The following is a 27,935-nucleotide window of genomic DNA, read 5'->3' as shown; positions in this document are numbered from 1 at the left end:
TCAGTAGTAGTGGTATTCATGAGAATTTATGTGATATCAGCCATCTCAGAGGTATTTGAGGAAGAATCAAAATCATAAGGGCTGATGAGTGATTGGTCTGGCAATTTATTTTCTTTAGAAACTAGAGGAGGAGATATTTTCTTTTGTTGGGTTATGGAGCCTTTTGAGTATAGATGTGAGAAAGTACCAAAGGGTTGGTAAAGAGTTCCTTCTTGTTCTGGCTGTGGGAGGAAAGGAAATGAAGAATAGTATGAGAGGGCAATGGCAGAAGATGTAGAGGCTGCTGATGTAAAGGAAGGGATTGTAGAAGACTGATCTTTTCTAAGGTCATGTTCAATTTGATCAATTTGTCTTTTGAGCCTTGTAATTTCTTTTCCTTCTGGATGAAAGCTGGTGTAATCGGTTGAGGAACTCGAAGCTCTCTATCCAAGGCTTGATATTTGGCGGTTAGAGAAGAATATAGTTGGAGTACTTCTTGAGAGAAAATGTCCAACTTCTAGTCCAACTTGTGAGCCAAATTGAGAGCCTGATCTAATTTTTCATCTATCTTCTTTAGATAAGAATTCTGAACTATGGAATTAGAGGTCTGCCAATTTAGGACTTCTTCTGATGGAGTGAGAGATTCTATGGATCCTGATAGAGTAATCCTTGAGGGGAGGATCTCCGATCTTTTATTTTCGGACTTCTCTAGGGGAGGGAAATCTTCAGGCTGGAACATGAAACAGCTTTGGATTGCCTGGAGTGGTTGAACTTCTGGTAAATCAGAATGAATCTCCTGTCTGCAAGTAGTAGAAGACTTTTGCCCAAAAATAATTCCCTTTTGGACCAAAAGTACCTTCATCTCGTCAAAGGTGATGTCAAGGACAGTCTTTCCTTCTTTTGCAAGAAGTTCTAAGGCTTCCTTACACATAGGAAGAGGGGCTTTACTCTGATTTTTCTTTTGTTTCTTGTGGATGCCAATCCAAAGAGGCACCTTTGCCATGAGAGGTCTTTGTGCTCTTTTGGATTCTTATAGCCGAGTTAGTCCTTTTGAATCATAGAAGAACAGATCGTGCAAACAAATAGCTTATAGCCAATGGATCTCGAAGAAGAAATTATTACAAGCCTCTGAATCATTTTTTACAAGACAACAAATTTCCTCTTTCTCGCATTTCGAACCTAAATCTGCTATAGTGAACAGATTAGAAGTATATGTGTATGGATGAAATTACCTCTTGAACTGCATGTGATATGTAAATGTATTATTAGAAGATATGTCTTATCTTTTTGTAAGTGAGAAATCTTATCTTTTCTTCGTAGAAAGACATGTGTTCTATAGCTGTCCAAAGACTAAAAAAATTGGCTCACAGTCCTTCGAGCCTCACCATTCCGTCTATTGTTATTTCTAATTAATTAATTAATCAAGTTCTCTTCACACGATCTGGGAAGAGAAACTATATATGTGATGTGTCTGGTAAGGCATTGGCAGTGCGTTTCCCTTTTTCATGGGATGATCAATCACTGATAGTGAACTGACATAAATGTCCAACAAGAAAATATATAAAGTAGAAATTTGGAACACAATAAATTCTTCCCATATCATGAATTAAGGAAAGAGAGAGATAAAGTATTAGCTCCCAGAAATCCTCATTTGCACTGTAAACCCTGCCCTTTTTTTAGCACTGTAATGGCTCCTCGACGACGATCCAGAAAGGTATAACCTTTCTTCATGTGGTTTATGGTTTTTATTTATAAAGTGGCTATCATTGTAAAATATAGTCCATTTTCAATATTCTTTTTCTCATAATTAACTATATCGGTCTTTTTTTTTCTTTCGGGTTTACTCTTATTAGTCACTCAAGGGTCAGATGCGTATGGATGCAGCTCTTGATGCAATGAGGAGCTATGGATTTCATGAGCAATTGGTTTCCGCTTCAATCAAAGAGCTTTTGGATGTGCGTTTATTTTGTTCTTGGATGTGTTCATCGATTTTGGAAGAAAATGCATTTGTGGGTCTTGATATTTTGTTGTTTTCTTTTTTCAAAAAGCAATTTTTGGGTTTCCTCTGTTTCAGGTTTATGGTGGAGATGGATGGGTATTTATTGAAGAGGCTTGTTATAAAGTTCTTCTTGAAAATATTCTTGAAAAAGTGGAGAATGAAGCTAAGGAAAAGGTAGAATTTTTAATCTGATACGCTTTTAACTTATTTTGCCGTCCTGTTTATTCTGCACTTTTATCTCTATATTTTAATTGAATTATGTGCTTGTTTTCTTTCTTTCATTTTTGGACAACTTTGTGATGTAATGAATTTAATCTATCAAGATTGAAAAGGAATATGATATATATACATGATGATTCGTAAACATAAACAAGCAACTTCATTCACTTTTTAGATGGAGGATTCAGTAGTAATGGTACATGCTACGAAGACTACTTTGATTTACAATTTAATGGAAAATATAGATCTTAAGTTATTATCCTGAGCAGACATAGTCCAACTGAAACATCTCTAAGGAAATCCTCCTTGGAATTTAAGGCCATCATTTTTAATCAAATATTTACTGAAACATAATATCAGTATAGAATTCAATAAAATGTACAATCAATTCTTTCATTTTGGAGAAAAAGAAAGAGCTGCTAAATCTGTTATCTACAAACCGTAGTTAATGTAGGAGCAGTAGTTGTGCCTTGTGCCTTTCCCTGACAAACTCTCCTACTATTTAATGGGTTGAGTTGGGGAGAGAATGGTCTTTTAAATTCAATTTAAAACAGCTGTGGAATGTTGATGCAGGAATACATAAACATTAGGCACTTGCAGGCATAGAAATTGTTTAGTGCATAATTTTACTTTGCCCTGCTTTGACTAGCTCTTGGGCAATTTCTCATCCCTTAAGGGTAGAGGTTGAGTTCCCATCTCATGTTCAGATACCAAGACTGTCTACTTTTTCTTTTCCTCTTAAATAACATTCAAAATGTATTGAAATTAGTATTGTTGGGTGATTTATGTTAAAAGACTTCTAATGCTGTTAAATTGATTTTCTGATGATGTTATACTAATATCAAGTTGTATATTTTATTGCTACAGAAATGTTAGATATTGTCAAGCTTTTTTAAAACCTTTTTGGCATGATGATGCGTGCAGCCATGATATTAAATTTTAATCATGGATCCTAAAAACATTTGTTGTGGTATTGACCGTCCTTTTTTTTTTCCCTTCTCTTTCTTTCTTTGAACCTTTTCTCCCCTCATTCTGTGCAGGGCGGTGACAGTGGTGGAGATAATATCAAAGCATCAGCTTCTGGGCCTTCAAGCATGTCCCTTGCACTTACAAGCTCTAACGAGGAGGCTAAGGCCCTTGAATTACAGTCTAGTGTAACTCTTGATGGTGCATCGCAGAATATGAAGGCTCTAGTCAATGCAGAACCAACTGATGGATCAGGTAATGAGCTTCACATACTTTACTTCAGGCATAGTATATGTCATATGTAAGAGTTGCCTACTAATTCAACCATATGGTGGTTCTAATATATGAATATGTTTTATGTAATGGGGATAATTGACAACTTGTATTCTAACTAGTCCTTAGATTTCTTGAACCCGAGGCAGCAACATTCAAGAATTTAGTGCCTTTAAATTGACAGCTGACGAGGATAAAGCAAACCTGAATCAAGATATGGATTTCACACTCATTACTTACTACTGCTCCTCTTATACAGAAAATAATGCTCCAGCCATTCTACCACTCCCTGGAGGAGAAGAAAGCAGCTGGAAGGACATCAACTTGGACCAAGACTCCAGGAAGAAGGAAATAAGCAATGCTGAAGGAAAAGATGGTGGAGATTCTCATGTAGTTGAGAAACTTAAGGTCAGCAGCCCCTCTCTTCGACCCCAAGAACCAGTCAATGCACTTACTGTTCGAAGGCGTAAACCTTGCTATGGATGGATCAGTGATAGTGATAATGAGTTGGATCTTGTGGAACTAACACCAGCGCCATTACCGTATAAGTTAGCAAAGTTACTCTCTGTGACAACTGTTCCTAGGAGGCGCAAGAGGAGGTGGGATGTAAGGCCTGAAGATATGTAGACTTTAATAGCACTAGCTACTAACTTCTGATTCTTGCAAGAGCAGGTGATGTTAGCTAGTCTGCTCTTTCATGTTTTCTACATCTTAGGCTAACTTACTTTGTATGCAAAAAGCATGTGGGGGTTGAAATAGAATTGCTATTGAGTGTTAAAAGAAATAGATTTATAATTATTTTTTGGATTTAGTAGACTGAATATTTTAGTTTTTATAAACTATTTTTATTAACCTGTTTGCAAAAAAAAATATAAATTTGCATAGTTCTGTTGAAAAATAATTTTTAAAACACAACAAGAAAAAGAAAAATCTTTTTTAAAATGCAGGTCAATTCACTTGTGCCTCCTAAAGACTTTATGATGTAAATAAATATTGCTGTTTGTTTTCACGGTCTGTGATAACAAACATTATAAAAATGTAAATGCTAAATGTATAGGCTCAGAGTTCTTTTCAAGTAGATAATTACTTATACATATATAATGAAAAATTAATGGCCCCCATTGTGGGATCCTGGGAGCCTTTTTCCAAAAATTAATTGGTAAATAACTTGATCTTACTCATTGTGAAAGTTTTGCTATTGAACTTTTTATTTTTACAATTTTGTCCTTACCAACTGCACGAGCAGAATCTTTCAATTTCACTACTTTTAGCCCTAAATTTTCCCAAAACCCAAAAGTGACCCCTCGAAAGAAGACAATATTCTCAGAAAAGCCCAAGGAAGAGACCTCATTAATCCACAAACTTTTCCACATGTCAAGCCGTGATTCGCTACCCAGATGCTCAAAAACCAGAAATATCATTAAGGCGGGTGTAGTCATAGACCAAAACAACACTTTGAAACAAAAGCAAGAATTATCCATCCTTTGTCACTCCCAAGAAAGAAAATATCTCACATAAAACCTCAAAAATCTTGAATCTTCCAAATTTCACACTTAAAAAAATCTAGTTTCTTCAGAAATTCAATGTAGTTAGCATTCAAGTTGAAGTAAAAAACATCATTTCTTTGCCCTTTCATTCTTTAAGAAGAAAAAAAACATGAGTCTTATAGCTGCTTTTCGCGGGAATTTCACTCCTTTGCTGTTGCCATTATCTTCACATTGTAGTTCTTGCACTAGTTCTGTTAGTGTTACTTCTCAGAGGAAGTTACGTTGCCGTTTAAGGGATTTCAAGTTGTACCATGTTTCAAGGTAAAGTTTGAATCTTTTTTTCTTAATTATTTGTTTTATTAAGTTATGTCATGTTTCAAGCAAGTTCTTAATGTTTTTTTTTTTAAGTCAGGTTTGTTGAAAAGAGAGTGATTGTTTGTAGAGTTACAGAGACTGAGACTGAACCTGATGGTAATAATGATAAGGTAAAGTGAATGTTTTGGCTTATTACTTTGGTTGTAGTTATCTTTAAGGATGTGATTGATTAGAAGGCTGAGTTTGATGATTTGGATTTGATTTTTGAAACCCAATTCTTGAAATTTGGTATCTTGGTTTTTCTGTATAGTTTGGGGTTGATGGGAATTGAACTGAAAATCATGTGTAATTGGGGGCTTAATTTGAAGGCACTTGCTTATTTGCAAATATGCCTTAGCATTGTTTTGTTAATGGTTTTCTAGTAAGTGGATGAAAATACAACCTAGTGTCTTTAACAAAGCTACTCAATGTGATTCATTGATTTGACATATCTATCAGTGTATAAAAGGCTTTAGAATCTAGATCAATTTTAAAATCTGATGAATTGTGCCTTTGTGTTTTTATTTATTTACTGACGGGGAAGATGATGGGATGGTGGGGAAGAGGGGCAGGATTTGAGTCTTTAGAGGGCCATTGGTTAATGTTGAATTAATCCAAATCTTCCTAGGAAAAAGAAGTCCATGAAGGAGGAGAGACACCACCTACCACCGGTTCGGCAGGGCAGGTCAGTTCCGAATCTGATTCTCAGCCTAGAGTAGTAAATCAAATAAGCAACAATGACGAGCAGACTAATTCCGAAAGTAGCACTCAGGTACTTGCTTTATGGCCATAAATTTTTTGTATTAAATAAGCACATGGCTGAACATCACTTGCATTTCCTTTCCCTTGTAACTAGTATGTTAGTGTGTTATTTTGTTTTTTAATTGGGAAATTGTGCTCCTTCAAAATGATTTTTCACAACAACAATCAAACCCAAACGATAGATAATCGCCACCATGTTGGCTTCTGATTATCACATTATATTTTATAATGCCATTGACCCATATAGCTACTTTAAATTCCTTAATGGCTTGTATCAATACCTTTGATTTGGGGAGCAAGAAATATTATTGATTCCTCTGGCCCATACTGAGTAAAGTTTTCAATTTGAAACAGGATGCTGATGCTGAAAATGTTGCTAGTGGGTCTCCTCTTCCAGGTGTGAAGGTGATTGTGATAGATGTTATAGTCCTACCTACAGTAAGAACATTCTCTCTCAATGCCTGTTCTGCTTACATCTTTTTATAATTTCCTGAACAGACACAGCAACTGGATGAATCATTCAGGATTCCTAAGGGAACAATTGATATTCTTAAGGACCAAGTATTTGGATTTGATACCTTTTTTGTGACAAGCCAGGAGCCATATGAGGTGAGCTAATGACATGCATATCATTCGTTTCTGCATTTAGATCCATTCTCTAAAAGGGGATAAAACAAATCAAGTTGCTATTGAGATTTGAATTATGGTTGATGATTAAGATTTTTATGATATCTGTGTTTCTTTATAAACAAGTGGAAACTGAATCTTTTCAAAAGGTGCTCGAGGAATAGTATAAAATATAAAACACATGCAATTGTTTTATGGATTTTTTTGTTAGTTGTTGGTCTTGTTAATATACCTTTGATAGGGAGGAGTATTGTTTAAAGGAAACCTGAGAGGAAAGGCTGCTAAAAGCTATGAGAAATTAACAAACAGGATGCAGGTGTGTTTTTGCTTCTTCTATCACTTTCTTCAAAAAAATTTGTTGTCAAATTTCTGTATTATGAAGTTAACCTTATTATCTTATATTACCTACACATCTATGCACAGAATAAATTTGGGGATGAGTATAGGCTTTTCCTTCTAGTTAATCCAGAGGATGATAGACCAGTGGCAGTTGTTGTTCCAAGAAAGACCCTGCAACCAGAGACAACAGGTAATTGTTTAGTTCCCACAGCATACTGCTTCAAGAATTTGTTATCCAGAATGAGGGAACAGATATTATTCCATCATAACTTATGGTTTTAGACATAATGGGTTTGGTGTTATTGTTTGCAGCTGTGCCAGAGTGGTTTGCAGCTGGTGCTTTTGGACTTGTTACAATTTTCACATTACTTCTCCGTAATGTGCCGGCATTACAGTCCAACTTATTGTATGCATTTTATTCACCCATGTTTTGTCATCAAATATTATGATATGAGCTGTGATTTCTTTAAGCAATACGCAACACAATTGCATATCATTTTCTTTCCTTTCTTTGAAATAATAAAATTTGTTATCTTAATTTCATCATCCTGCGCTAATGTTTCAATATGTTTTAATTTTTCGTTTGAGTTAAATGTTTATGCTTGTATCTATATATGTATATAGATGCAATTGATTTGTGTTTTTCATGGTTCTCTTAGGCATGTATTTAAACATATACTTTTCTTTCTGGGTTCCTTCTGTTCATTTTTTTGAAATCCTTGATCTCTATAATAAAATTCATTTCTTCTACTAAAGTCTCAGCAATATATCCTATCATTTACCTTTTCTTAGCTTGTCATTATCATTTTTAATGCATTGTTTATGCATTCTCTTTGGCCTGTACGACTTATTTGTAGTGCAGAACTATTAGCCTTCTATTTACTTATGAGAATACTACTATTTAAAATGCCTCAGATCGACTTTTGACAATCTTGAGTTGCTAAAGGATGGCCTTTCTGGAGCCCTTATAACCGCACTTATTCTTGGGGTACATGAAGTCGGCCACATATTAGTTGCGAAAAGCAGTGATGTCAAGTTGGGGGTGCCATATTTTGTACCAAGCTGGCAGGTGAAATATATTATATTTGGCTGTGCTGTCCTGCTACTTAACTGGAGGAATTTTTTCTTTCTCTTGTGCTTACAAGTTGGTAGCTGGCAGCAAGACCAAGCACTTTATTACATCATCTTTTCTTTTTGTTCTTTTTAAAACATGTACAGGAGGTCTAATGAACTGCCTTGATTGGCAGATAGGCTCTTTTGGCGCTATTACAAGGATAGTAAATATTGTGCCCAAACGAGAAGATCTTTTAAAGGTTGCAGCAGCAGGACCTTTAGCAGGGTTTGCCTTGGGTTTTGTTCTTTTCCTTGTAGGATTTGTCTTGCCACCTAGTGATGGTATTGGACTTGTTGTCGATGCTTCTGTTTTTCACGAGTCGTTTCTTGCTGGGGGTATAGGTAAGTACTTAATCTATAGCATATTCCATGAAGACACTTCTTGAGTTTATATATTCTACTCAATTGCCATAGTTACGCTGTCTTGACCAATGTCTTTTGCAACCTGGAACTCTACTCATGCTTTACTTCAAATACTTGAGAGTAAATTAGAAATGATATTTGACCTGTGAATTTCTCTTTATTTGTAGCTAAACTTCTTCTAGGTGATGCGCTCAAGGAAGGCACTCCCATATCTGTGAACCCACTTGTGATATGGGCATGGGCTGGAATGCTTATTAATGCCATCAATAGCATCCCTGCAGGAGAGCTTGACGGAGGACGGATTTTGTTCGCCATATGGGGAAGAAAGGTATGCTATTCAAAGTTCAAGATAATTTAACAGGGCCCTTCAGGTTTCAAACTTAGTATTTTGGTATAATAACCTACAATTCCTCTTCTGAAAATCTGAAGGTCCGAGAAATTATTTATTTATTCTCATCTTTGACAGGCTTCAGCTCGCTTCACTGCTGTCTCAATTGGCCTGCTCGGGATATCCGCATTGTTTAATGATGTGGCATTTTATTGGGTAGTTTTGATAGCATTCTTACAAAGAGGGCCAATTGCTCCACTTTCTGAGGAGATCACTGATCCTGAAGAGAAGTATGTTTCCCTTGGTATTTTGGTTTTGCTGTTAGGATTGTTGGTTTGTTTGCCATACCCTTTTCCTTTTACAGACGAAGTCCTTACAAGCTTTTAGCAATACTGTCTCCTTATACTCTACCCATACAATCAAACTGATACTTAGGTCCACGAGAGTAGGATTTTGCTTAGGTAATAAAGTAGGTGCAATGTAGATGATATTTTCTATGCAGCAATTAATGATTTCCATAGACAAAGCATGTACCCTTTTGCCATAATTATATTTTTGGTGTTTAAACTGTCAACAAAAATGACAATCCAGCGGTCTTGCTAAGTTAAATGACGACAGTGACCAGCTACTGAAAGAAAGACTGACCTACATTTTGATTTTGATGCTTCTGATGATTGCATCAGAATAGCCATAACTATTTTTCTGTAACAAAATTGACTTGATTCTTGGACACAACTTCTTGTGTGTTTCAACAACTATCCAACCAATCCATGCCAGCTGTGCTCTTTGAGGAACATGCCTCAAGTTCGAAACTTTCTGTCACTTCTTGTGGAGTTAATTCTTTATAGAGTAAAAGACTAAGAGAAAAATATGAAATCCATAGTGGCTCACCCGGAAATCTCTCATCCTCTTTAACATTAATGATTAATATATATTAATTATATCTCTGACTAAATAAAAAAATTATTCATGAAAATCATATAAATTAATATAAATTAGTGAAAACATTTGATTTGATGGTGATACTGCATTGTAACAAAGCACTTGAAGGTTTTTTTTTTAAAAAAAATTTCCCTTGGTTTAGTATTTTAAGTTAGATTTTAGTGCTATTAAGAAAAGAGTTAAATTTTAGTGATATTAGTAAAAATTAAAAATATTCTTTTATTTTATAATTTATAACATTTTTTTCAATAGGCCCGGGCCAAATCAGTGGGGGGACCCTGTCGGGCTCCCCCCCGCCAGCGACGCTGCTCGTGATAGGCTTAGCTTTAAGCCGCTATCGTTCGTGAATCGATAACTACCGGCCACAATAGATGATGGCTCTTTGCAAATTACCGAAAGAATTATGTTAAAGAGCATAACAACCTTTCGCCTTTATTGATATGATATAAAACAAGCTTACTTACTTCATAGATTTCAATTTCTCTAATATATCTATTATTTATATAGCAAATAAGGGTTTCAGAAAAGGAAAAAAATTATTCCATTTAAGTAGACCTAATTATTCATTAATTTCTAAATTTTATGCTTTTAACAATTTTAATTGTTTAAAAATCAGTAATACAATTAGGATGGATAATAGTCCTTTCATATTATAACTGTTCTTTTACTAAATTTAAAAATAAATATCTATGAATTTATTTTTAAAACACTTTTTTGATAATAATTTTTATAATTTCATAGTGAAGAAGGCTTGTTCAAAAAATTGTCATTATCCTTTAACATATTTTGCATTTAAATGTAGCAAGCTTTTGCGGACTTTTAAACTTTTTTAGTAAACAAAGTCTATTTATCACGTCATTTTTTCATTATCACCATAAATGTTTTTGAAAAAAAAAAAAAGCATGAGTATTTATCTTTAAATTCTAAAAGATGGATAAAATTGTTAAAAGTATAAAATTTAATATTTAATTTTATAATCAGGCCCTACTTAAGTATAACTTAGTTTTAGCATATGATTTTTTTTGTGTTAAAATGATGTTTGGATGAGAGGAAAGTGAAGGTAAAAAGAAGAAAGAGAAAAAGAAATATTTGAAGTGTGAGGGTCAATTTCTTCTTTTTGCGTTTCATAGTAAGGGCAAAACTAGACGTCGCTGCATAATAAGTAAAATAAAATAGAAAAAACATAGGAAATGTCTATATTTTTTATTATATATTTTTTATTATTGTTTTTTACTATGTTAACATATAAAAATACAGGTTTTTAATTTTTATTTTTAAATTTATGGTTTTAGTTGATTTTATTTCTTTTAGTTGTTTATGGATAAAATAAAAAAACAGCTTAAAAATAATTAAAAAAATTAAAAACAATCACATCGTAAAAATTTATGAGATAAAATAATACTTTTATTAATTTTAGAATATTTTTAAAAAATTTCAAAAAAATAGTATTATTAAGCATCCAAATTAGGTTATTTTTGTTGATTTTAGAGTATTTTAACTGCGGTCGAACCCTCGGCAACATCTTTCTCATTTTGGCTACCCAAGTTATCTATTCTGGGGAGCTCAATCAAAATTTCTAGTTTTTTTAATGTTTTCGCCAGACTTAGCAAGTAGTACTTATATGCTTATTCTTATACTAAAATATATATTTTAATTCGAATAAATTTTAAATTTAAATTATTTTCTTTCGTTTATAATTTAATAATATAACTCACTATATTTATACGAGCAATATTTACTTAAAATGACTAAAATAATATTTATAAAAATAAAAATATATTTCAAACTAAATCCCATAGATATGATTATAATTCTGAAAATAAAATTTGGATATTAGTTAACTGAAAAGTTATACATGAAAAGGAAAAGCAACTTGATATGCCCTCTACTCTCTAACGAACCATATCTAATGAACACAAATAAAATCAGACGTTTTCTAACTTATTAGCTGACTGCTTCTGTCAGTTGCAGTCCAACTCAATGACGTTGGCAGTGGCGGAGCCACCCCGTAGGGAGTGTCACTGGTCTAGTAACCCCACTCAATTTGATAAAAATCTAAAAGCTTTTTATACTTTAAATTTATTAGCTACAAATTTAAATTTTAATACTTACTACTAATGAATAAATAAAATTATATTTATTTAAAAATTATTAATAAACAAATAGAGTCAATATATAAGATTAATTATATGTTTCTTTACTCCTTTTATTACATAGTTCACGGGTCTAATAAATAAGTAAATATAATATCAACATACGAAATATACTAAAATTTCTTTACGATGATACCCTAGTAATAAAAAAGTACGGTCTCAATTTGGATATAAATCTTTTATTGTAATAAATTATAAATTTTTTAAATTTTATTTTTAAAAAATATTTGTATATATTATTTTAAAAAATATATGTTATACGATGTTTTATTTTCCTGTAGTATTGGTTTTATCTCATTAGTCTTCTTTGTATATTATGATAAGATGTTTACATATTTTATTTCTGGTTCTATTATTTTACTAATAAAATTAAGTATGAAGTTCAAAATAAATTTTGATATTTTTAAATTTTTATAACATCGTAATAATTATAAATTTTATTCGGATATAAATGTATGAATATAAAAAAAAAATATGTGTATAGGATTTCTTGAAAGTTTGACAGGAATTATTTGTGCAAGTTTCGGAAAGAAGCATTGCTTCTTAGGAAATACAACATTAATGAGAAACATCATTTATTTTCGCCTTAAGAAGTTAGTTTTCATGTGCATTGTATTAAATGCAAGAGAGCACCGAGGCGCTGGCATGAATAGTTCTCTCCAGCAATAAAATAATGTGTTTTGAGGAAATATTATGAAGGGGCTCTGGTTTCCCACTTTGATAAATCATAAATGCCACATCTCGTGAAAACTTATCAATGGATTCTCATCAAAGAATTGGGACTGTATTCATGATCGAATTTGCATCTTTTTATTCTTTGAAAGATACATTTCACTACAAAAAAATATTCATCTTATTAACAGATTTCTGTCGTTACTTCTTTTTAAACACTGAAATTAAAAAGAAATGATTGAAATTCAGACTATCAAAAAACATTTACTGGTGGAATTAGTTGTTAATGATTAAAAAGGATAATGTATACAAATTAAATTTTGTTCTTCTATTAAGAATCCTAAAACTGCAGTCAAAGAGAAAAGCTCAAACTCTTCTATTGATAAAGCTCAAGCTCAAGCTCTTCCATGGCCAGTGGAAGGATGATAGGGAATGATTTTAGGGTTGCAGAGGTTACCCTAGTTACCTATGCCAAAGATATCTAATACAACAATGTCACTCGAGACATTTTTGGAACACAGGTTTCACCTGTGTCATATATGACTAACAATCATTATTACAACATATCTGATAATCACAATCCTAATCCATATATTAATCAGGAGCGTTTGTTATTTTAATTATCTTTCTTATATTGACTTTTTCAGAAAAGAAAAAGAAAGAAATATGGTAGGATGGGAAAAACAGGGACCACCTGTGTCGCTCTACTCTCAATATTGCCATCTCCTTCTACAAGATCAAAAGTTGTGGTGTGTGTTGATGAAAACCAATGTAATGGTTTCATGTGTTTTTGCTTGAATTAGGACAAAAAATATCGGGTTTCCACGTACCAGAATTCCATCAAAATAATGGAGTTTCTGTCTCATTTTTATTAACATTAGAAGGATTTGGACACCAACTTTACACATAGGTTATGTTAGGAAAGTGGGGAAAATGAAAAAATAAAAAATAAAAGGATTTCAGTTTTAAATTTTGTTGCCCTACAAAATTATTTGGCTATATCATTTGACAGATAATATTTTTATAAAAATTATCTTATTATATTATATCAATTAAATAAGAACTGAAACAAATAAAGATAATTCGGATTATATAATATTTATTACAATAATAAAAAATAAAAATATAATATTTCTCTATTTGATACGTTATAATTTTTATAAAAGAAATCTCACAAAACTAAAAAAACAGATAAAAAAATTAAAAATTCTTAAGCTTGGAGTTACGGATGAGACATGAATTGAATTACTAAGTTCTTAGTTCATCAACAATAAAACGATTTATTTTTAAAAATGAAAAACATGAGTCAGTTGGTGCCTCCTACACTAGGGATCGATCGTTATCATTCAGCCCACCAGAAATCCTAATCACAATTGAAAGGGAAATGAGTTAGAACTAGGGCAGACTTTTTAGTTTTCTTGGTTTATAATTGAATCAAATAGATTTATTAAATATGTGAAAATTTATACGAACTGAATCGAAAAATTAAATAAATTCTTTTATAGATATAAGTCAAACTAAATAGAATTAAAAAAAAAATAGATAAACCGAAATATAAACAAAGTTTACATTAGAAGAATAACATTTTTATAATAATAATCAAAATGTTTTTATTAATAAATTATATAAATTCTCTTAACTTAAAACACTAGACAAAACTGAATTAATTCAGTTTCTACAAAATTAAGTTGAATGAATTGAATTTTTAATAGAAAAGATCAAACCGAATTGAGAAAGAAAATGGTGATATATATTTTTTGACAATTATGTTCTCCATTATTTTTCCTTTCATTTTAGGGATTTACTGATGCAACTAAAATGATGTGAATTGGGGAAAAACAAATCATAATGCTAAGGATTTACCACTAAAATCTAGTTTGAGTTCAGTTATTATTCCTTCCATTTTAAGTATTTGAACAGAAAAAGAAAGAACAATTATTTCCTCCATAACATTCAATATCTGATCTCCTTCCTACCAATTTTGTTCCTCCAATAATATTTCTTTCCAAGCATGGCGATATGTTTTTAACTTTATTTTTTCATCTCACCTAATAGAGGATTAAAAATCAAGAATATTAAGTTTTTATATTTTTATTTTCTAGAAATCAGTTAGTTTGTTAGAGTAAGTTAGATAGTTATATATAGGATTCTAAGTAGTTAAGTTACTGTCATAATAGAGTTAATATTCTGTTAACTTAACTTAGCTACCAAAATAGCCGTTACATTAGTGAATGAGCTGTTTTCTTATTGTATAAAAGGATTGTTCATTAAGTTCTTTAATAAGATTTTTTACTCTTTTCTCACAGTAACAATCTCCTTCTTCCTCTTCTCAATTCTTATAATGACTCTTTTCTCACAGCAACAATTTCCTTCTTCCTCTTCTTAATTCTTATATGGTATCAGAGCATAGCAACAAGATATAAAGAAAGTTCTTAAAGATCAAGCTTTTCTTAATTCCCATTAAACAATTCATCATTTTATTCTTTTGCTTTAAAGATTATGCTTCTGCTGTCTCTGGCTTAGCTCCAACTCCCCTTTGCAACTAACGGCAAACCCTAGTCTTTCTTTCACATCTTTCTCTTTGTCATTTCGTTTTCTTTACAAGATCATCTAAACTTCTTGTTCTCTGGATTTTCTTTAAAAAACTCTAAATTTTTTTTTTAAAACTCAAAAGCAAACTGCATTTATTGATTTCCCAATGCAGAAAAAAAAGAAGACAAACTACGTGTGTGAAATTTCATCAGTGAAATGAAATTAATTGAAAGTGCAATGCTCTACTTGTAAATGGATCTATAAGCAGGAAAGCTACCAAGATTTAGTTAGCAGGCATGAGAATCAACACGAGAAGAAGAACATGTACAGTTTATGTAAATCATTCTAAACTGAAAGGCCAATCAAGCATCATCATCACTTTCTTCAACAGCCTGAGCTTCTTGACTGATCACGTAGTTGTTTCCATCAGGACCTAAAACCTTAAACCTCTTAAGGATAAATTTCCCTTCCTTGTACTTCTGGGACTTCTCATGTGTATACAAATATTTCCATCCCACAATTGAACCACAATCAACACAGAATATGTCAGCAACAGTATGCATTCCAGTCATCATCATTCGATCCTCTGGCTCTCCTTCTGTGATATTAACAACATTATTAAAGAGATATGCCTTTCCATGCTTGCAGTGAAAAGACTTAGAGAGAATGTCCCTGACGAGAGCAAAATGAGTTCTACAGTGCTTGCAGCAGTAGAAGTTTCCTTCAAGATTGATAAAAAATAGCCTTCCCATTTTCTTTCTTTTATTACACCCAATGTATTAAGCTTTTGTTTCTTTTTCCTAGCAGTTACAAAAAAAGAGAGTGAAATGGTTTCATGAAGGTTCTGAGTTATGAACATTTAGGTAACTCTCATAAAGTGTTTGCTGTTAACACTGATATAACAGTAGAACCAAAAACCTATAACCAGGCCATAAAACATTCTTATTGGCAAGAAGCTATACAAAAAGAACTTGATGCATTAGAGCATAATCATACATGGATTCTGACAGATTTACCTTCTAACAAGATCCCTATTGGATGCAAATGGTTGTTTAAAGTAAAATATAACAGTGATGGTACAATAGAGAGGCACAAGGCAAGGCTTGTTGCTAAAGGATATACTCAACAAAATGGCATAGATTATACTGATACATTCTCACCAGTAGCTAAAATGACAATAATCAGAGTTTTATTGGCAACAACAGCAGCAAACTGGATTCTACAGCAACTCGACATCAATAATGCTTTTCTGCATGGTGATCTTCATGAGGAAGTATACATGGAAGTTCCTCCAAGTTTGTCTTGTTCTAAACCTAATCAAGTTTGTAAACTAACAAAGTCCCTGTATGGATTGAAATAGGCTAGTAGACAGTGGAATATGAAGTTAACTGATGCATTAACATCTCAAGGATTTGTTCAAGCACATTCAGATTCTTCACTATTCATAAAGCACCATGACAAGTCTTTCACAGCACTTCTAGTGTATGTAGATGATGTCATACTGACAGGGAATGATAAAGAGCAAATTCAAAGTGTCAAAGCCTATCTTGACAAAGTTTTCAAGATCAAAGATTTAGGGTCTTTAAAGTTTTTCTTAGGGCTTGAGGTTGCAAGATCAAATTCAGGAATCAACTTATCTCAGAGAAAATACACAATGGATCTTCTTCAAGAAACAGGATATGATGGTTCTAAACCAACTTCCACACCTATGACAGCATTAACAAGGTTAATCAAAGAAGATAGATCACCTCCTTATTCAGATATCAAAGCTTATAGGAGATTGGTAGGCAAGCTAATCTATCTGTGCAGCACAAGACCATACATATCATTTCCTGTGCAACAGTTATCTCAGTTTTTAGATTATCCAACTGAGACTCACTTTGCTGCTATATCCAGAATATTAAGATATCTGAAGAAATCACCAAGACAAGGCTTGTTTTTTCTAGCAAAGAACACACTGAACTTGAAAGCTTTTTCAGACTCTGATTGGGCTACTTGTTCTGATTCCAGAAGATCAATTTCTAGTTTTTGCATATTTCTTGGAGAAGCTCTAGTATCTTGGAAGACAAAGAAGCAAATACCTCAAAATCGGTGCGTCGAGTATAGGGCCTTGGCAAACACCACATGTGAGCTTCAATGGATCAAATACTTGTTGAATGATTTATAGACTCAACAAAAAACTCCAGCAAAAGTATACTGTGATAATCAATCTGCCTGCCACATAGCACATAATCCAGTCTTCCATGAGCGTACCAAACACATAGAGATAGATTGCCACATTGTGAAGGAAAAAATTCAAGATGGTTTAATACATATCTTTCCTATTTCTGGTGATCAACAGATAGCGATTTCTTCACCAAACCATTGCCACCTTCTTCTTTCAAAATCGCTTTATAAGTTGGGTGTACATGACATATACACTCCATCTTGAGGGGGGGGGGGGGGGGGGGGGGGGTTAATAGAGGATCAAAAATCAAGAATATTAAGCTTTTATGTTTTTATGTTTATAGAAATCAGTTAGTTTGTTAGAGTAAGTTAGATAGTTATATATAGGATTCTAAGTAGTTAAGTTACTGTTATAACAGAGTTATAACTTAACTTAGCTACCAAAATAGCCGTTATATTAGTGAATGAGCTGTTTTCTTCTTGTATAAAAGGATTGTTCATTAAGTTCTTTAATAAGATTTTTTACTCTTTTCTCACAGTAACAATTTCCTTCTTTCTCTTCTTAATTCTTATAATGACTCTTTTCTCCCAGCAACAATTTCCTTCTTCCTCTTCTCAATTCTTATATCACTTGCAAAGGTGAAACCCATATAATCCGTCCGACAAAACAATTAGATAGCCATTAATTTTCATTAGGCTTAAAATTTAGATATTCAACTTTGTAAAGGTGATGCTCTAGTTAGAGGGTTTTTACTGAGCGATTTAAGAATTTAGGTTCGAATTGTAGGAGATAATTTTTTTAAGGATGTTCTTGAAAAAGTATTCAAATTCTCATTTTGATTGTGTCTATTTACCTTAATGTAACATTGGTGTTGCAGTGACCAACTTTGACACCGTCTAAAATAATAAAAATTCTATAACGGAAGAGAATCCATATAATCAAGCTCGATAAAATTATTATTGCTGATACTTTTATCTTCTCATTTTTATTTGACTAAAAATAAGTCGACGTTGATAAAATTTGTATATGTTTAATGTTGGAATATTAATATTTTTCTAGAATTTATTTTACGGTTTACATCAAATTCGTATTTAGAAAAGAATTCAACTTATTTTAATTTTAAAATGATTTTTAAGACTAAAAAAGAAAAAAAATTAAAAATAACTTTACCCACGGGGATACAGAAAGAGGTCATTAGTCTAATTTGAGAAGTACTCTTTTCCTTGCCTTTTAGAGAGACAGTCTCATTTAATGTGCAAACTGACTTAGAAACAAACTTATATTTTTGAAGGAAAGGAAAGGAAAGGAAAAACAAAAAAGGAAAATATTATTTCAAGATGATAGAAAGAAGAATCATAAAAATGAAACATATTTGCATATAATTATTAGGCTAGGCGCAAGCTATCTAAGCTGATTGTGATACTATTCACATTTTGATAATGTGGGCCATCATAAGAATTGACATTCATCAATTCAAGGTATTGCAATGTTGTGTGGGATTGGACTTTTGGATAAAGTTATGATTCTCATCTCAGAAATATTAGAAAAATTAATATTACATTTAAAATTTTAATTAAATTATAAAAAAATTTACCATCTCATTTAAATATTTTTAAATTAGAATTTACTAATATATATATATATATAAATTTTAATTTATTTTTCTTTCTCGCAGATATGTCCATATCTATTAATTTGTTTACTTTTATTGCTAATTTGATGATAGAACTATAAAATTCATTATTTTTTAAAAAGATAAAATAATAATAATTATGAGTATAAAATATCAATAATTTATAAAGGAAATGTGAGAAATAGAGTGGATATGTGAAAGATAAACATATTTTTTTAATTTATTTTTTACTCGGTCATTTAAGCATATATCACAGAATTATAAATTTAGAATATTAAAATCAAAGTATTAGGATAACAATTTATACATAATAGAATGAAACATTTACTTATTAGTTAATTTTTCTTATGAATTAATTAACCTTAGATTCTTAAGAAGGAAAAAGAAAAATGGTGATATTACTAATTAATTTTTATAGGGCATTAGTCATCATGGCAATCGAAGTTGTTCTTTAATTGCTATTATATATAAAAAGATTAATTAATAACCTCAATTCTAGAAGAAAATGTATGGGTATAAACTTAGTATTAAATGATTTGACCACTCCTTATTTTTTATAAATAATTTTGATAAAAACATTTTGGTTTTTTATTATCTACAATTGTCAACATTAGTTGTATTACTTAAATAGTATCAAATTTTATCAAAAATATTAAACATATTACTCAATTTAACCATTGAAGGCACATCTAATTGTATTAAAAAATTTGGTTATTAATATTACTTGACCTAAATATTTATAAAATACAGTTTTGGTAGTGCTGTTTACCTAAAATGGAAAGCAAATCTAATGGTCACACATTTTTCCGTAAATTTGATCAATACATTGCATGTAATTATGAATAAGGACCCAAATATAGCAAGAAAATTCGAAACCTCAGTGGACTGATTTTTTTCTTTTTGTAGCAAAAAAAAAAAAAAAAGAAAAAAGAAAAAAGAAAAGTCCAGCCATCCATTCTATAATCATGGCTAAAAAATCATAATAAGAAAATATATGAAAATAAATATTTTCTTCAAAATTATATTATTTCACGATATAAAAATAATAAAAATTATAAAATTAATAATATTATAGACCCATTATTTTAATTTACTTGCATAGAGTGTTTTATGGTTTAATATAAAAAAAATTAAATATCTATATTTTTAAATTTTTATAAAAACTAAATTACTTTCTTTATTTTCTTATAATAAAATATAAAATTTAATAAATTTAAGGAATATAATTTAATTTTATTTTTTATTTTTTATAAAATATAAATTTTATTAATATTAATAAATAATTTTAAAAATTCACCGATCTTAATCTTAAAAAGAATTAACTAATCTGAATAAATATTTCTATCTATATAATAAATTAATAAATAATTTAAAGTATATTAATTATTTTAAATAATTAAATATATATTAAATTGCTCCGTCTATTATTTACTACAATGCACCAATTAAATGTAAAAGGTATGCTAAAACAATATTTTATTTTTGGAGTGAGAAATGTGAAAACAACTCACTTAAGAAAGTGGCCCCCACTTCCAATTTCTATCAAGTCTTCACGCTTCACCTTACCTTAGGCTATAAATATAAATGAACAACAGAGAGTACATTCTAAACACAAGCATAGCAAGTAACTGCCATAACCAAAACCAGAGCTTCTTCTTTTTTTTTTTTTTTCTTTTTTTTCTTTCCTTCTCCTTTGCAATAGACCAAACTGCTTCTCTGTCCTTCACTACCAAACGCTTTGTCACAATGCAATCCCTAACTTTCTCACACCGTCTCTCTCCATTTCCGACCGCCACCACCACCAAAACCACCGTCATTCCCCCCACAAGGAGTTCTTTCCGTCCAGGCAACTGCATGTCTTCCCTGAACTCTTCTTTAGGTGAGAAAGATATTAAACGAAAGAACAAGAGGAAAGAACAAAGAAAAAAAAGAAGAAAAAGAATAAGCAAGCACGTGCTTTACTGTCAATTCTTGTTTACTGATTTTGTGTTTTGAATAAGCACGTGCTTTAATTTCTTTTACTGTTCATTTTATTTTTGATAATTGATAATGGTATTAATATGTGATTTAGTTTTGGTACAGGAGATTTATTTTTTTTTTTAAAGAAAAGTTATGTTCTTTGGGATTGTTTAATCAAGATTTTGATTAACACACTGTGTGTGTTTGGTTGCTGAGAAAATTTATTGCTCGACTTGGTCTTATTAATGATATTCCGTTTTTTCCTATGGTTAATAACGAATCAGATGAAGCAGCATTTAAGTTTCAGTTGACAGAATAGTTATGTTTCTGCTGGTTAATTCATTACTGGAACCATTTCCTTTGATTTACGTTCTCATTAATTCTATCGGTGCAAAATGTACTGCTGTTGCTATATTTAGTAGGAAGAGCGTATCATGTACTTCTTGTATTTTGATTCTCTTAGAAATGGAAATAGAAATTTAATAATTAAATAGAATCGCTTTAATAATGGCTTTTAGCCCTTATGGGTTTAAAGTGATCTACCGAATAATTTGCTTCCTGTTGTTGTTGTTGGGTTTAAGTGCAAAATGTAGAGGTGTAATGACTCTGTCAAAAAGATTTTTTTTTTTCTGCTTTAATTTTCTTGAAAAAGTTCATTTAGCAAATTAAATGGTTAAATAGAATCAGTTTAATAATGGGTTTTAGCCCCTGTTTGGATTGACGTGTTCTACAGACTACAGCTTTATTTAGAAAAATTTGTGTTACTTTAGGAACTTTACTTGGAAACTTAATTGTCATTCTGATTTTGATATTTCGGTAGTTTCTGACGGGGCCAAGTTCACTGAAGCTGCTAAACAAGGAAATTTAGTGCCACTTCACAGCTGCATATTCTCTGACCAGTTAACTCCGGTTACTGCTTACCGATGCTTGGTTAAGGAAGATGATAGAGAGGCTCCAAGCTTCCTTTTTGAGTCTGTAGAACCCGGTTCTCGGGATTCAAGTGTCGTAAGAACTATTTGTTCTTTGTTATTTTGCAGTAGGTCTTGTGTCTCTTGGATCATCTATAATTATTATTAATGATGAATTAATGGTTTCAGGGACGCTATAGTGTGATTGGAGCTCAGCCTGCAATTGAAATTGTGGCGAAAGAAAATAAGGTTACAATTATGGACCATGAAGAAGGCTCACTGACTGAAGATTTTGCTGAAGATCCAATGACAATACCAAGAAGAATTTCAGAGGGCTGGAAACCTCAACTTATTAGTGAACTTCCGGAAGCTTTTTGTGGTAAGAAAACTCTGGATTTGAATGTTCCATCATATTCTTTTTCTGCTTCATGCATGATTCGCTCAAAGAAGGATTTAGATATACAGGTTAAATTAATGTACTAATGAAGACTTTATGTAATGATTAGTTTCTTAGTTTGCTATGCCCCAATATTAAAATGAAATATTATGTGAAAGATTAGTTGGCTTTTACCTCGAAGTTTATAGTATTGTGCATCGCTACGTGTTAATCTCCGTTGGTGTGCAAAAAGAAAGGAGATTTCAAAATTTTCAAAATGCAAGTTATTGTTGATTCTTCAAACCTGCATGGACTTAACGTATGCATGATACATGAAACATAAGTAGAATTCCTATTAAGGACCAACCAAACATTGCAGATATTTCAAACTTTGGAGTCATTGGTGCCGACAATCATATTGGATATGCAATTATTTGGTATCATTCAAATGCAGCTATGAGAAAAATAATTGTGAACAGAATGTACTATTCATCAGTAATGATAACTTTTAATGATACCAAATATGACAAGAGGGAATAACTTAAATATGATCTCAATATCATTTTGATTTGTTACCATTTATATGCTGAATTCTTTGTTCAGTTGCGGCACATTGATCCTTATTCTTGTCGGTTGCGGTAATTGATCCATGTTCTTGTCGGTTGCGGTAATTGATCCATGTTCTTGTCGGTTGTGGTACATTGATCCATTTTCTTGTCGGTCGCGGGACATTGATCCATATTATTGATCCATGTTGTTGTCATTTGTGCTACATAGATACAATGATCCATATTCTTGTCGTTTGTGCTAAATTCGACCATGTTGCTTTATGCATGCATGCACGCATGTCTTAGTTTTGTCCCCATAAGTTTAGTCAATTTATGAATTTTCTAAAGTTGCTTTATGGATTTAAATATGAGATACTATATGCATACATATTCATATTCTCTTACCCTCAAAGTCGTAGTAATCTTTTTCTTAGACTGGTGGATTGTTCAAGACTTGTAAGATCAAACTGACAAGCGAGATACACTTTTTACCATGGTTGTGCCATTTGATAATTTCCAATCAGTAAAAAGTAAAAACATGGTTGAATAGTTTCCATCTTAAGTATTTCTAGCCGCCTTTATTAAAAAGTTCTTTCATGAATAGGTGGCTGGGTAGGCTATTTCTCATACGATACTGTGCGATACGTTGAGAAGAAAAAGCTGCCATTTTCAAGTGCTCCTGAGGATGATAGAAATCTAGCAGATATACACCTTGGCCTGTATGATAACGTTATTGTATTTGATCATGTGGAGAAGGTACTATTATTATCATTATCATTATCATTATTATTATTATTATTATTATTAATGACAATGTATAAACTCTTTGTAGGATGCTTCACTATAGTTCTTGATCTTTTGCTTTATTTTCCCATTTTTCTCATTTCTTTAAAACGAAAATTAAATTTCTGTGTCTTCTGCTTGTGTGCCTAAAGATTTAGCTTTTAGAAGTACTTTATCGATATAATAGGTATTCAAGGTTGTTTTGGTCAGATATGATTAAGCCATACTCTTACATAATCGGGAAAAAGGGAAAAGTTTAGAGATGCATGCTGTATCAAGCTACTATGGCAAGTTCAATAAATGCTTTAAATTATATTTGATAATATAGGTAAAGTAGCATAAAGGTCTAGTATAGATATAGCCATAAACTGGATAGGATGGATGAAAAGGATTCATTAACTCCTATCTGTTGAGGTGTAGATATATTTTGAGATGCTTATCATATCTTTCCATCCAGTAATGTTAACTTATGAGCTTTTCTTGAGATAACTGTCTATAGAAGACTATAGGTTAGAGAATGGGTATGTTGGAGTTCTGGTTGATACTGCAAGGAGAATGTTCTGATAGTTCTTCAGCTACCTGTACTGGTGATATTGTATTTTATTTATTCTCAGAAAGTCCACGTAATTCATTGGGTGAGGCTGGATAGATACTCCTCCGTGGAGAATGCTTATTCTGACGGAATCAAACGCTTAGAAAACTTGTTGGCCAGGGTGCAGGATATTGACCCGTGAGTTATTCTTGTGTTCTTTTAATGTATTGTTGTATTTGTCTTCGCTGAAACTCATTTACATGTTATTCTTGAACTTTGAATTGTCAGGCCAAGGCTTTCTGCAGGAGCTGTAAACTTACAAACTCGCCACTTCGGTCCATCCTTAACAAATTCAAACATGACAAGTGATGAGTACAAGGGGATAGTGTTAAAAGCAAAAGAACACATTCTGGCAGGAGATATATTTCAGATGGTATTAAGTCAGCGTTTTGAGCGCCGAACATTTGCTGACCCATTTGAAATCTACAGAGCACTGAGAATTGTGAATCCCAGTCCTTACATGACTTATTTGCAAGTAGGTCCTTTCTTTTTTGTGAAAAATTATATATAATTTCTGTGCTTTGGGGTGCTTTAGAACTTGCGTTTGTGACACATTCTTGTCAAATATGCTTTTTAGGCCAGAGGGTGTATCCTAGTTGCCTCAAGTCCAGAAATTCTCACACGTGTGAAGAAGGTAAGATTAAATCAGTTAAAACAAGGTGATAGCCAAATGGAATTACTGAATTTTTATTACCTATATTCACTAGTTTAGTCTAAACTCAGTAGGTGTCTGTCTTAATTCTGCCTTTATTTATGCAATTTTTTCTTCACTAACCACAGAAGTTTTTGATTTCACATCTATTTACATCTAAGTGAGTTGCAGAAATATGATAATCTCCTCCATGAATTTTAACTCCGTTGAATTTGCATTTTACCTGAATACACTAGGTTGCATAAATAATTGTTTTTGCATTAATTCAAAGCCCAGAAAGGTCCATTAGATGCCTTGTTATTTCATAATAGAACCAGTAGAAATTTTACCAGTGTGATATCAGATTTTGTAGCATGATGGCTTATTTTATGCGCTATTTTAGTTTATCATTTCTTCTCTCGTAATGTAAAATCTCTATGAGCTCTATACGTTTATTAGTTTGTATTGCTCTTTTCTTTTTTCTTTTTAACATTGATCACTATTTACTTTATTTGACTAAATAGAATAAAATAGTTAACCGGCCACTGGCTGGAACTATCAGAAGAGGCAAGACAGCTGAAGAAGACGAGATATTGGAGGCACAGCTACTAAAGGATCCAAAACAGTGTGCAGAGCATATCATGCTGGTTGATTTGGGCAGAAATGATGTTGGAAAGGTTATATTACTGATGATGCTACTTTACATTTTCAAAGCTCAAAACTTGTATCATGAATTCATCTAGTGTTATTATCAAATGGCTAAATAATTTAACTCATTTCAATTTAATTCTTTCATGGCATGCATTTTATGTTCTATTAATTTCAGGAAGGCCGTCAAATAGCTAACTAAGCAACTATATGTGAACTTGTGGACTTCTATACTGCTTAGTCCGACACTAGTATGAATTATGACATTCTTTTGTCTGTATATCTTTTGTTTATTTATTTGTGGTGAAACTGAGCTGGTTGTGTTTTCCTCTTCATTGTCTATACAAATTGATATTTTGACAATCAGCACTAAGTCTCATTTATGTCTGGATTATTTGCAAAAATTGACAGAGTAATAAGGGTGTATTTTCTGTTGTGTCTTCATATGTCTTATATCCTGTTTTTTTATATTTGTTGTAAGCTTGGCTTTTCTTTCTTTCCCTTCCTGAAAAACTATTACAAATGTCTGGATTTATATTTTGTTTTACAGCTATTATATCTGAGAAGTATAATGGTGCTTGTTGCAATCGTTGTGTGTCAATATCACATACTATTCATTAAATTTTGTGTTAAGTCATTATTCACCAAATGAACACTGGGGTAACTGGCTTAGGTAACACTTCGTAATTTTCCCCCCCTTATGCAGGTCTCAAAATATGGTTCCGTAACTGTGGAAAAGCTTATGAATATTGAAAGATATTCCCATGTCATGCACATAAGCTCTACGGTGAGAATTCATGTTTATGCTATCTAAATTCAGTTATTTCTTTATGTTATTTCTGTTATATGTAAGGCAAATTTCTAAAATGTCTTAGAAGTTGAAGCTAGTATGCTGTCTCCTGCTTTCTCGGCACATCAGTTTTTATGCCTTCTTTATCATCAAGCAAGTAATTTGGTTGAGGATTTTGATACTCAGTGAATGGGACAATTTACTATTTTCCATTGTCCGCTTAGTGATGCTGTTTGGTACGACCTAGTTTATGTTGTTCATTTTTGCATAGAATAATCGGTACTCGCTGTTGCATTAATTCTTTTACAGTGGATGCTTAACTTTCTTTATTCTATGAATATGCACAAGAAGTTTGCTTCTCCTTTTGGTGAAATAGAAGGAGCAGAAATTTGCTGTCTTTTTTACAGTGCTTCCATGCACCGTCCCTCAATGCAGGTTACAGGAGAATTGCAGGATAATCTTTCTTGTTGGGATGCTTTGCGTGCTGCATTGCCTGTCGGAACTGTTAGTGGAGCGCCAAAGGTTTGCTATTGAACTTCCTCTGCTTTGATGATTGTTCAATTAATAATGAAATCGCTGAGCTACACTTGGTTTTGGCTGTAATTATTCTTAGGGAATATTAGTTGGCTAGAGCACATGTATCTTAAAGCATGCATATAATTTATAACTAACAGTGTTTTTCCTGGCTCACCTAACATGATCATTGCACATGGTGCCACAGGCTGGTGAGAGTTTGTCATGATGAATTTTGAACTTGATGGCTAAATTCCCTTCTATGCCCTTTTCCCTCCTAAGAGCTTTATTGACATTATGCTACAGGTCAAGGCAATGGAATTAATCGACAAGTATGAGGTATCAAGGCGTGGTCCATACAGTGGTGGATTTGGAGGAGTCTCATTTATGGGTGATATGGACATAGCATTAGGTCTTAGGACAATGGTATTCCCCACAGGAGCTCGCCACGACACCATGTACATGTACAAAGACATTGACAAACGCCGTGAATGGATAGCATACCTTCAGGCTGGAGCTGGAATTGTTGCTGAAAGTGATCCTGAAGATGAGCACCGTGAATGCCAGAACAAAGCTGCGGGTCTTGCACGGGCCATTGACTTGGCTGAGTCGGCCTTTATTAACAAGTGACAAGCCTGTCACCCAGAGAAATAAAGACATTTTGTGCTGAATCCTTCGGTACGCGATCTCCGCTCCTCCACCATACCTTTTCTATAGAGCCACCTGCTCAGTGAGCTAGTGTTGCTTAGGGTGGAGATAGAAAAGGAAATAGTTTTGCCTAGTGCATGTCAACCTGTATTTCAACTTTTGCCTGCCTTTTATACTGCATAGATAGAAAAAGAGTTTACAGTTACAATCTTTAGGTTTCTAACTTCTAAGTTAGAGAGTAGATGGGATGTAATATGTAAGCAAATGTGTGCTTGAAGTGAACTGTTTTTGTCTCTCTTCTGTAATCTTTGCTCTTATAATAGTAACAGCATGTCCTTCTCTGTGTATTTACAACTACTTTCTGAGTTCTGAGTTGATTACTAGTCAGTAGAGAAAATGAAACCAATTTCAGATGGTTTTGAAATGTTTTTTGAGCTGTAGAAATTGCTTAATGATTTGCATAATAATTTTGAGGATCTGGACAATCATGAGAGAAAAGAAATGATTCAAAACTGTGCTTATTTGCTTTTTCTTCCATAGATTGCTACTGATGGTGTGCCTCTGTATTAAAGCTAATCTAACTTGTATCTTTATTGGCCTTTTGGCTAAGATCAAGTGCAGTTCAATAATT

At 32.4% G+C, this 27,935-nt stretch overlaps 4 protein-coding genes and 1 long non-coding RNA gene across 6 annotated transcripts; 3 read left to right on the top strand and 2 right to left on the bottom strand.

Moving 5' to 3' along the window:
• The first annotated feature begins 1,370 nt into the window (after positions 1–1,370).
• LOC8270459 lies at positions 1,371–4,247 on the top strand. The gene is made up of 5 exons (XM_015723988.3): positions 1,371–1,693; positions 1,833–1,934; positions 2,054–2,152; positions 3,238–3,418; positions 3,696–4,247. The coding sequence occupies exons 1-5, from the start codon at positions 1,667–1,669 to the stop codon at positions 4,061–4,063; spliced, it is 777 nt and encodes a 258-aa protein (XP_015579474.1). The 5' UTR covers positions 1,371–1,666; the 3' UTR covers positions 4,064–4,247.
• Positions 4,248–4,389: 142 nt separating this feature from the next.
• On the top strand, positions 4,390–10,209 carry LOC8270460 (probable zinc metalloprotease EGY2, chloroplastic). 2 transcript variants are annotated; one of them, XM_025158721.2, is made up of 13 exons: positions 4,390–5,244; positions 5,336–5,408; positions 5,906–6,049; positions 6,394–6,444; positions 6,538–6,648; positions 6,908–6,982; positions 7,090–7,195; positions 7,318–7,411; positions 7,921–8,074; positions 8,253–8,460; positions 8,649–8,809; positions 8,948–9,099; positions 10,004–10,209. In XM_025158721.2, exons 1-13 carry the CDS (start codon positions 5,093–5,095, stop codon positions 10,104–10,106), a joined length of 1,584 nt encoding a protein of 527 aa, XP_025014489.2. In that variant the 5' UTR covers positions 4,390–5,092; the 3' UTR covers positions 10,107–10,209. The 2 variants fall into 2 exon arrangements, with proteins under 2 accessions (XP_025014489.2, XP_002526886.1); XM_002526840.4 differs by lacking the exon at positions 10,004–10,209 and having other exon boundaries at positions 4,407–5,244; positions 8,948–9,338.
• A 5,187-nt stretch (positions 10,210–15,396) lies between these two features.
• LOC8270461 (protein yippee-like) lies at positions 15,397–15,896 on the bottom strand. The gene has a single exon (XM_002526841.3). The coding sequence runs from the start codon at positions 15,858–15,860 to the stop codon at positions 15,471–15,473; it is 390 nt and encodes a 129-aa protein (XP_002526887.1). The 5' UTR covers positions 15,861–15,896; the 3' UTR covers positions 15,397–15,470.
• Positions 15,897–20,517: 4,621 nt separating this feature from the next.
• On the top strand, positions 20,518–27,655 carry LOC8270462 (anthranilate synthase alpha subunit 1, chloroplastic). The gene is made up of 11 exons (XM_002526842.3): positions 20,518–20,787; positions 21,688–21,872; positions 21,965–22,154; positions 23,304–23,455; positions 24,097–24,212; positions 24,303–24,549; positions 24,652–24,708; positions 25,230–25,382; positions 26,060–26,140; positions 26,579–26,665; positions 26,963–27,655. Exons 1-11 carry the CDS (start codon positions 20,655–20,657, stop codon positions 27,284–27,286), a joined length of 1,725 nt encoding a protein of 574 aa, XP_002526888.1. The 5' UTR covers positions 20,518–20,654; the 3' UTR covers positions 27,287–27,655.
• Positions 26,667–26,964, bottom strand: LOC125370470. Its single transcript, XR_007216481.1, has 2 exons — positions 26,835–26,964; positions 26,667–26,740 (listed from the first exon to the last, which is right to left on the bottom strand). It is a non-coding gene; the product is annotated as an uncharacterized LOC125370470 (long non-coding RNA).
• Positions 27,656–27,935: the final 280 nt, after the last annotated feature.

Source organism: Ricinus communis, chromosome 6 (assembly GCF_019578655.1).
Source record: "Ricinus communis isolate WT05 ecotype wild-type chromosome 6, ASM1957865v1, whole genome shotgun sequence".
NCBI lineage: Eukaryota > Viridiplantae > Streptophyta > Magnoliopsida > Malpighiales > Euphorbiaceae > Ricinus > Ricinus communis.
This window is presented reverse-complemented; position numbering and strand designations above follow the sequence as displayed.